At 45.0% G+C, this 10904-nt stretch overlaps 1 protein-coding gene across 1 annotated transcript in view; it reads left to right on the plus strand.

Moving 5' to 3' along the window:
• Window positions 1-9692, plus strand: part of prkcha (protein kinase C, eta, a) — a 46124-nt gene extending 36432 nt beyond the window's left edge. The window contains exons 13-14 of the mRNA XM_061234630.1: window positions 6325-6471; window positions 6893-9692. Of these exons, the coding sequence (XP_061090614.1) occupies window positions 6325-6471; window positions 6893-7042 (297 nt within the window). The 3' untranslated portion in view covers window positions 7043-9692. The remainder of the gene's footprint in view (window positions 1-6324; window positions 6472-6892) is intronic.
• Window positions 9693-10904: the final 1212 nt, after the last annotated feature.

Raw genomic sequence — 10904 nt, forward strand, 5'->3', positions numbered from 1 at the left:
CCAAAATGGCCGCCCCCGTGCAGCTCAGAGAGTTGTAATCATGTTTGGCCAGATTGGGCTCTGTTGGCCCATTTTATCATTGCTGACTATCACGAATATATCCTTATGTATTAAACCAGGGACCTGTACCTTGCCTTGTACTGCTGTAAAATCCAGCTATGACCAGCTTGAAATGACGTAGCTTCAAAACGTAGCTTGAGCTGGTCAAACCATGATGAGTAGGGTGCTGGTCTGGACTGGTCAACCAGCTACCAACTGTTTCAAAACCTAGCTAGAGCTGCAGGGTCTTCCACCTTATTTCAATGATAAGAGAAAGTCCTCTCTCTCTTATATTTTCTTTCCTTGATCTAATGAAACTTTACTTTCATTACTTTGTGCTGTTGCATTTATTCATTTAATTCTGCTGATATTGTGTTCCCCGGAGGCAGGCCGTCCCCCTGTCCTCTCTGTGACCAGCGCTGGTGACAGAGCAGGGGTCGGGCTGGCTGAGCCGGGCGTGGTCCCGGACAGCGAGCGCCAGACGGGTCGAGCGGCTCTCCGCTAATTCCATTATCCAGCTGTTCCCTTGCCGGGCTCAGGCTCTTACATAACTATATTAAGGCAACGTTTGCCGCTATGTCCCGTGGCTATAAATAACAGCCCGGCCCCCCGGTGGGCCGGAGCGAGTGGGATCCGGTTCTCCGGTGTTGATTCGCCCTCGGTGACTTCTTATGTAAAGCCTGGCAAGGCCACACGGAGGGCTGAGCTTTCCTCTCATCTGCCCCCTGGCTTTAAAGAGCCACAGCGGTGCCTCTCACTGTGGCTCTGCCTCCTCTGTGTGCTGTGGTCCTGTGTAGCGGTTTAGCTTGTGTAAGTCGAAAGTAGCTTGTGTTTCACGGTTTAAACGTAAAGGTTTTTTTTCTTTTTTTTCTTTGTGCCTAACCTGACCAGGACTCGGTGGCTGTACTGTATGGTGCAGTGTGGCTGGATCCTGCAAGGATCATGGGATGAACTGTTGACTGCGGGAGCGCTCAGAATTTGTTCAGAGACTAAACACCGAGGGATTCTGGGTAGCTCACTCCGTAGTAGCGCTGCTTGCGACGCATGAGCGAACACTAGAGTCTCAGATTGAATCTGCGGCTGTAGCACATGATTGGCTTCGCATTGCTCAGGGATATAGAAGGTACGCAGTCGTTATGGATAGTTCGCTGGCCGTTCGGGTGCTCTCTGAGCACACGCATGAATGGGTTTCCTTGGCCCTCATTTGGTGCGTGTGAAGCTTACTACTATGGTGTGAAACAGAGTAATTGGTGACAGTCACATGTTTCGGAGGAGGACCACAGACTGTCTTCACTCTCCGACAGTCGGCAGCAGAGCCATCTAAGAGCCTGCTTGTACATAGTTGTGAATTGGATATTCTTAAGCTAAGTTTTGAAACAGCTTGTAGCTGGTTGATGAACTACCAGCTCGGACAAGCTACCAGCCCTAGCTGGTTGACCAGCTCATACCCACCGACACAAGCTTATGACTCAATTTTCAAGCTGGTCAAGCTGGCATAGCTGGATTTTACAGCAGGGAAATTACATTGGCCTGTACTTTTGTAAACCCACCACGACGCCACTCAGTTCTTCTCCTGGGGAGTGGAGGGAGAGGTCCCTCTGCGTACATCGTTCAGCAGGAGCAGGCTATGTGATTAATGGCACAGAGGCACAATGCATAAATGAAGCACCCTGCCTTGGGTCAAAATGGAGTACCATCTGTCTGCTCTCATACGGCACGATACAGAATTCAACAGTTGTGCTCCAGACAGATGTACCATGGAGATATAATCTATCGCCATAGCTGCTTGCACTCCCCTGTATTTGAAAAGCTGTGATTAAACATGCTGAGTCTTCCAGTGAGTGGCTGAGCTCTGTGCCGGCTTCTGAAAGTTCACTGTGTCCACACTATATAAATCATACAGAGAAGTGTTTTACTGAGGGGGCTGCCATATATACCCCGTTACAAGAGCTCTCCTGAATGGGCTCTTTGTAAATGGCAGGGGTTTAGTGGAGTGGAAGGAAATGAATGTTATGCATGTAATTTTGTCACCTCAGTGCAGAGCTTTCACTATGGGTGGGCCTGATTACATTAGTGAGTGATATCAGCTGACACTTTTTTCCAAAGCGACTTACATTGGTTTGTCGAAGCAGGGCTGGAGCAATGTGGGGTTAAGGGCCTTGCTCAAGGGCTCAACAGCTGCACTGATTTTATTGTGGCTACACTGGGGCTTGAACCAACAACCTTCCAGGTCTCAATCAAGCACCATAGCCACTAGGTTTTATGCACCCCCCACCTCACCTGCCCAGTTGAGTTGGTCTGCGACTTCTGCATCAGTGCTGCACAAATACAATATTGGTTTAAATATATTAAATATATTGGGATACTTATTGTACATCTCTTTGGATAAACGTATCTGCTAAAGAAATATTATGTAATGGGATAGGATCTCATGATCAGAGGCATGTGGATCTGTTGCCCATCCCTTTTCCTTTTGAATTTTAGCTGTTAAATTCTCGTAAATACTTTGGCAGTTTGTGTAAATACAGTGACGTTCTGGCAGCCTTTTTGGGTAACACTAACAAGTGCCTGTTGGCTGATGTGTGTGAAATTATCATGCACCATATATGGGTTTGATCAGGTCTGACCAGTTTTGTGGTGGACTGGCTTAGCTTGGTCCTGTTTGTCATGTTCCTGGTTTTATAGCTATTGTGAGTAGTGTCTCAACACCATTACAGAGCCATGGGTCACTGCAGTCGCCAGGATTCTGAGTCACCTTTTCTGTCTATGCACTTATTTATTTCATATTTTCATTTATGTATATTAGTACTTTCGGTTTTTCTGTTCACAGGTTAGAATAAATGCATTAATAGTATTATCCTTCAGCTCGCATTACAGTATTCAGTGATTTAAATATTGAGTGTTTAAGTATTACTGCAGAGACATTTGCATAAACACAGTGAACACATATATTTATCTGTGTTAGTCAGAAGTCGGTCATGTCACGGTGATGGCTAATCCCATTCATTGGCTTAAAATGCTAAACCGTATTGAGTGTTGATACGAAGGTTAAGAGCATTACAGTGCACCCTATTTTGGCTGGGTGATTTTTTAGGATTTCTTTGCGGGGTAAATTGGATTTGATGACTGCGTTGATATATCACAGTTGTCTGGTCACTGAGTGTTGAATCATCTGACTTCAGTTCTCTGTGCTCAGTTAGGCTTCTTTAATGGGCAAATAATGGAAGGGAAACTTTGCGTCTTTAACCTAAATGGATTCCCTGTGGTCAAAGAACAGCTTACTATTTTCCCTCTGCATAGACAACTCCCCATCCCCCGCCTCCCCCCCAGGAGTTTGTGGAGGAGAGCCTGCAGGCTCAAAAACAAACATGAAACCACAATTATGGTGTTCTCCTGCTGAGAAGGGCTCCCACTTCCCCCACTCTACAGTCAGGTCATTTGGGTTTGTGGAGCTATGCTCCACTCCTTAGCTGAGGCAGAGAGTGGGTGCTAGACACAGGCTGTGGGAAGTCAGTTGGGGGAGTGGCAGGGCCTGAGGGCTGGATTGGTGGATTGCACTCCAATTGGCTCACTGGACGTGAAACTCCTGAACTATATCTTCTATAACATTTTTATTTGACCTTTTACAATAAGTGTTTTAGGTCACACATGCTGAAGGCAGTGTGCGCTGCATTGTTGTGAGATGGTAGACTCCAGGTGCAGATGTGCTATGGTGTTGTAACCTGGGTAGCTGTACATGGCCTCAGAGATGTGCGCAGAGAAAGGTTTATTGTAGCATGCTAAGAGAAACGGGAAGAGAGGAAGGCAGCAGAGGAATTCCAGTTTGTAAATGAGCATTCTGGATGAATAGCTCTCTGTAAAGACCGAGGGTAGTCCGTGCCTGGCCTGCTGGCCGCCCAACACTTCCTCTGGAAGGGCAGCGTGCGATGCAGTGGTTTGTTATTCATCCCGGGGTCTACTGCATATCCCGCCTCAGTTCTCCTGAATACTGACTTCACACCCTACACTGGTTGGCTGATTGGTAGTAACTCCTTTTTACTGTTATTTTTATTTTTTATTCAGCAGTGCTGAACATTGCTGTGTTCATATTTTATTGAAACTAGACTTTTCTCTGGTGGATTACAATTGTACATTAATGAAACAAGTCATATTTGCCATTATTCAAATTCAAAAGGTGTGAAGAGGAATGATTAGACCGTTCCAATGAATGCTGTTTAAGCGCCATATGGATGATCTCTCAAAAAGAGACCGTTTGTCAATTTGTAACTATGGCAGTTATCTCATTATAGGTTAAATTGATTTATAAAATGGCATATCTGTGTAAAACCCCACGCTAACCCAACGATGGAATTTAGCAAGAGCTGAAGGTATCAGCATGCTTGTCCTTCTGGTCTTGCTGAAAGAATATTAGTAGGGTTCAATATTAGTGGCCCCTAGGCGGAGAGTCTAGATCAGCCAATAAATAAACCACGATACAAAGACAGTAGTACCACTCTGCCTTCCGCTCTTTACTGGCCTGGGCTGACCAAGAATCTCCACAATAGGGCCAATACATTCACCTTCGTTATATCTGACTCCATTTAGAGTAATAATTTAGATTAGTTATCTACCTTTGGTAGATGTCTTATTTATAATTTTGACTTGATCGCTGCAGGAATCCTGTACTGAGATTTACTCTTCTGAACAGTCCTCTGCTGGTACCGCCGCATGTCACATTGCGCGTTATGTGCATGTCTCACGAGCTGACTAGATATCTGCAGTCATTACAGAGGTTGCAGGAATAGCTACTCTTGGGTATATCTGTTTACAGCCTAGGGACCCAAGAAGACCAACTAGCTACGGCTGTTCTCGACATGAATGAACTACCACGCGTAGGCGAGGGATTTACCATCAGAGGTCTACGGGTGCTATACGCCGTGATACATTAAGCGTAAATTATCATCCTCCCTAGACCAACTCGAGGGGGTAACCAAGCATTCCCTGTGTAACATTGAGTGTCAGTTAGCGAAACCACACAGATCAAGTTTTAACAATTTATTTTACCAGGCAGGTTACATACATAATTACACTCTAGTTCCAAATAAAAATATACATGCAAAGGAAACCAAATTACAGAGTCTTAAAAGTCATACCTGGTAATAAAAGCTACATACGGGAGTCTGGCTACAGATACCCTGTACATAGAAGTTACGTGCACGGTGTGCATGGGAGTCTGATTGCATCCTCCCCGATTGCTTGGTTTGGTCTCCTTAAATCCAAAATTTGATGTTGACTCTAAAAATGGGTCCGCAATGAACCAATGAACCATCTGGCGTTTTATAACCATTTGGAATTTGGAGCCAGGCCTCCCCAAGAAATGAGATCTGATCAAGGGGGGTTGAGGCACATGGCTTTCACTGGGGCAGAGCTCCACAAAGTTTCTCCTTGGTTCTTGGTTGGTTATGATGTCCAAGGTTTGCTGTTGCAGAAACTAGACCATTACACCAGTCGCACTGAACCAATCAGAATAACACCAAACATTACTATATTCTGACTTGGGAAACATCTTCATGCCATCTCCAGTATTCCTGTGCTCAAACCCTGTAAGGAATGTGCGAGAAGGGGGGCTCCCCAGGGGCCTGGGTGCCAACAGGTGGGGGCTAAAGATTTATGCTCCTGGGGTTAAATTACTTTACAGCCACATATTGCCACCGTACCAGAGGAAGCCAGCAAGCTGACCAGCACACTGAGTGACAATGCCAGATTTGAATCATTTCCGCCTTACATCTGTCCATTGAGCACAGGGCTGTCCCTGATGAGAAGTGATGTTTTTCCATCTTGATGTTGTAGTTCTTTGCCATAATTTTAGTAATCATGCCTCACTTTTAGTTCATGACATGCCATAACTTTACTGACTGAGCCTATATTTGCCATGTGAACTAGACTATATGGATAACTGATGCTTTATATGGATTGTAAGGTACATGACTGAGACTCAGAAGGTTGGTGGTTCAAGCCCCGGTGTAGCCACGATAAGATCCGCACAGCTTTTGGGCCCTTGAGCAAGGCCCTTAACCCCACATAACTCCATGGGGGAATTGTCCCCTGCTTAGTCTAATCAACTGTAAGTCACTATAGACAAAAGGGTCAGCTATATAACAACTTTGGTAGCTTCTACCAAATAAATGTAATGTAATGTAATGTGAAGTGGACTGTGACAAGGAGTGTAAGGAGTGTAAGCAGTGTAGTGTCAGACCCGGACTTTCCCGGACAGCGTGTGAGTGAGTAATCTCCTCTCCCCGACAGTTTCTCACCAAGAACCCGCTGCGACGGCTGGGCTGCGTGCCTTCTGACGGTGGGGAGAACGCCATCGTCAGCCACTCCTTCTTCATGGGAATTGACTGGGAGAAGCTGAACCGCCGGGAGCTGGAGCCCCCTTTCAAACCCAGGATCGTGAGTCTCCCTTTATCTGGGCTCCCCCTGCACTGCAAACACCGAAAATAAGTCAGCGTCAACCAGTGTTTTGGTCTTTTATTGAGATTTATTCTCTGTTTTTCTATTATTGTTTTGCAAAAAGACTATTGCCAAAGAGGTGAGACAGTTTTGACACACCTTATTGGCAATAGGTGAGTCATATGGTGAGATTTGCCAGTTGGGTAAGAATTTCATTTGCCAAGCAAACAGTAACATACAATGTTAAGCCCTTGTTAAGACAGACTGATTGAGTGTCCTGGCTACTGGTATCTGTGACTGGTATATCCACCCAAAACCACAGGAGAGGCTCTGTGCTCTGTTACTGCAGAGGGATGGGTTGGGAGGGTTTATTGTTCTGAGCCGTGGTCCTAATCTCTTCTCCTTTTGATTTTCGTCACAGAAAACGGCAGAGGACGTGAATAATTTCGACCCGGACTTCACTCGAGAGGAGCCCACTCTCACGCCCATCGAAGACGCACTCATCCCCTCCGTCAACCAGGAGGAGTTCCAGAACTTCTCTTTCACCTCCTCAGACCTGCTGGATGCCTAGCGCTCCTGTACCCCTGTCCCTCTCTCCATCTCCATCCCTTTCTTCCTCTCCTTCTTTGTCTCTGCTTAAGCACTCTCGCGGCCTCCGTGACCGAGCGCGCTCTACCCACAGACTGACGCGCTGTAAGTTGGGCGAGCAGCCTTGCGCGTGGCCTTGCTCACATCCTCAGGCGTGTGGAGCCGTATGGAGCAGGGGATACTCCCACACCGCGCCCCACCGCGCCCTGCGGGTGGCTCTCCGATATGATCCCATCGTCGCAAGGAGCCCGGAAGTCTGGCTCCCCGGGTGGAAGGTCTGAGAGAGCGGAGATGAAGTGATACTGCACTCCAAACCCTCTCTCTCTCTCTCTCTCTCTCAGAACAACCGTTTCATTCAAGAACCCCATATCTTTCAGGACTCAGAATCTCTTTATCTCCACCGTTTCAATTTTATCTTCTTTTTGTTTTTTTGTTTTTTTAGTTTGAACTTGCCCTGCACGTGTCGGAACGTCGTCAGTGAAATTCGCATTCAGGAACTTTGAAACGATGGGAGGTGTGCGAACGGCAGAGGGGTATTCTGCTACTCATGTGCCTGCCTCACCAAACGGGCAGAGCGCTAAGTTGAAGTGCTCATGTCAAGTGTATCCCTTCACTAATGGCACCGAAAATAAAGTGCACGACTAGGAATTTAGTGCATATCGTAGCCCTGCACGAAAGGAGCTCTCCCGGCCTCAGCTCACCACGCCACAGTGAGTCAGAATAGGCAGACCCCAGGAGACATGGTGGTTGGGCGGTGTCTTACTGCCAATACTTCCTGTTAACGACAGCCCACTTATTAAAATCCCTTGGAAGGCCTTTGTGAAATACTTTTCCAGTGATGTACTTCTCCAGGCTGAATGACTAACTTGAATAGAAAAAGGATATGAGATTCCTTGACCGTTCAGCCTGTAGGTCTCTATGAAGGCAGGATAGGGAGGGAAAGGAGAATTTGTTTTAGACCCCGGCTGTGCAGTCTTGTACATAACAGTAAACTGTATTACTTCAGTGAAGGTAGTTTTCCATTTGTGTCTGTATGCATTTTTGGGGCCTTGGAGTCACGGACTCCCAGTGATCTCTTAGGATCATGCCATGTGGGTCTGTTGAGCTATGCAGGTAGTCTGTAATTTTCCATTCACTTCCAGATGCTTCCGTGAGCAGCTGCTCAAACCCGAGCCATCCAGTAAAATCTTATTCATTGCTGGCCTAAAAGCATTGCTTTCAGTTACTGCAAAAACCCAGAGATTCCACCTTAATGACCGATTCTATCCCTGCGGATGGTATGACTTCTGCACAGAGAAGGACTGAAAGATATCGTGCACTGACTTCGAAGCTGTTGCCTATAGTGATACTGACATGTAAACACAGCCTGCATTTGGTTCATTCAAACTTCAAAAGTAAGAATGGCTGATATGCGATATACAGTACAGTTCGTATGTATTTGGACAGCAGGTACAATTTCTGTTCATTTGGCTCTGTTGTCCAGCACAATGGATTTTAAATTAAACAATAAAAGGTTGAGGTTGAAGTGCAGACTGTCACCTTTAATGTGAGGGTATTCATGTCCATATCAGGTGATATAAAAGTCACATCCTTTTTTTTTTTTTTGTCCCCCCCCCCCCCATTTTAGGGGACCAAAAGTTAAGTGTTCCAAGTGCTTATTTATCTTACTTCTTTGCCTCATAATGGCTTCCTTGACTGTCAGTGGCACAACTCTGGGCCTCATGTTAACAAATGGCAATAACAGACTCCAAAGGCCTAGAATCAAGACTAGATACTGAAAGATTTCTTATACATGCACCGAGGAAGCGATTGAATACACCTGATTATTCAGAAGCAACTGAGAGGCCAACTGTCTAATTACTTTTGATCCCCTAAGGGGGGGGGCTATGTATAAAAAGGCATGTGATTCCTAGATGCATCACCTGATATGGACGTAAATAAATGTCAAAATACATACTAACTGCACTGTAGTGGGAGAGACAAGCAGTTTCACCTTATTTCAAAATGTAAGCACCTTCAGTACTCTGTCAATTGTAACCATGGGTAGGTTAAACTGAGGGGAAGTACTTGATTGTAAAAGAAGTAAAATGGGTACAAAACAAGCAATAACTAATTTATTTATTTGTACACATTGCTCATCTGTAAACAGAATAATGCACTGTCGTTAAAGCCATGTCAATAAATGTGAATGCCATGAATCTGTTTGAACTGTATCAAAGGGGATAGTTTTTCAGGTATTATTGTAATCTAGCCGAGTGTACATTAGCTTTATTACTCTTCATTATTCAAAAGACATGAACGTAAAGTGGAAATAGGTAAGGACATTGAGGCCTATCGTGAATGTACAGTAGTAGTCCTTTTTACCCACTCTGATGGCTGTTGACTTGTAGGTCTGTACATAATTGTGCTTTTACAGTAGTACTGGCGAACTTGAGCACTGAATCAGTTGTCTTGTGAGAGACACTGTTGGCCATGTCCTGTTTGTGTCCTGTGCAGTGAGGCACTGGCTTTGGTTCTGCTGATTGGCCTCTCCTGCTGCAGGCGCATTGGCGAGCTGGGCTGTCTGTATGCACTCCAGGTACTGCTGAAAAAGTATAAAATACACAAAGTAAATAAAGATGTAATTGATGACACTGGTCTCACTGTTCTTTTTTTTTGGCTACTTGCATCTGCTTCTTTAGTTTCACATCTTACATAAATTGAATGTTAGTTCACATCACGGGCATAAAAATAGGTTTTACCCCTTAATGTCATCTTCATGTTTGTTTACCCTTTAGATAGTTGATTGCCAGAGTCTCTATGTACGCTTTGGCAACTCAACTGTCAAAAGAGCAAATGTATGTGCTCCTATCAGCTTTTAAATAATTCACAAATCATCCTCTGTGGCACTGAAACGCCTTGCAGTCACCGACAAATGCTAGGCTCCTGAGCCATGAATATTTCATTCTGACAAAACAATCATATCACTGCTCCCGTCACAGCGGAGTGGAGCCCCGCTCAGTTCCTTGACCCTGCTGAAAACCTTTGAAGTGAACTGAAGTCTTCTTTGGTGTGCTTTCTCACTCCTTTTACCTCTCCATCTCCTCGTGACCATGTATAGGGCTACAGTACCCGGGGAAAGGAGAGGAAAGGAGAAGAGAGGAAAGAAGTTGCCGGTGCACCAGTCTGCTTTCGCCGTGTACTCGGCTAATCTTGGCTCTGCTTGTTGCAGGCTGTGCCGATGCATGCCACTGATGCAGACAGGCCTGCTGATGCAATACAGGCTTTCCTTTTTGCTGGAAGCCAGATGATTCAATCAGCTGACACTTCCTGTGGGTTACACAGGGTTGTGTTCTGTGATGCCTATCGTAGAGGAAGTGATCTTCAGTGTGCCCATAAAGTAGTGTAAAGTAGTGTCAAAGTGACTCCAGAGGTCTCTGTCAGTAGTGCAAATTAACCTGTCTTTGTCACAGCAATAAAGAACTTCACATGCTTTTGGGACTCTGTATCCATGTCTTCAAAAAGGAAGACATTTGGAGAGAAGAAGGGATGGTATCAAACATAAATTCTGTCTTCAGTGTGCCTCTGGCAAAAACATTTTAGTATTTTAGTTTAGTATTTTAGTATTTAGTATTTTAGATTGAGACTTAGTCTTCTTTCTTTAACTTTTTTTTTGCTAAATTATTGACTCATTTCAAGATTCACAAATGGCTAATATAAAGCTAATATTTTCTACTTGAGAGAAAAAACATTTCTTAAGTCTTATCGCAAGAATAAAACACTTGTTAAGACCATCATTTTTGCAGTGTGAACTCTGGAGTCATGCAAACATAAGGTAACGGGCCTCAACTTGCCTCCTGTGTGTC

The sequence above is a fragment of the Conger conger genome, chromosome 1 (genome assembly GCF_963514075.1).
Source record: "Conger conger chromosome 1, fConCon1.1, whole genome shotgun sequence".
Taxonomy (NCBI): Eukaryota; Metazoa; Chordata; class Actinopteri; order Anguilliformes; family Congridae; genus Conger; species Conger conger.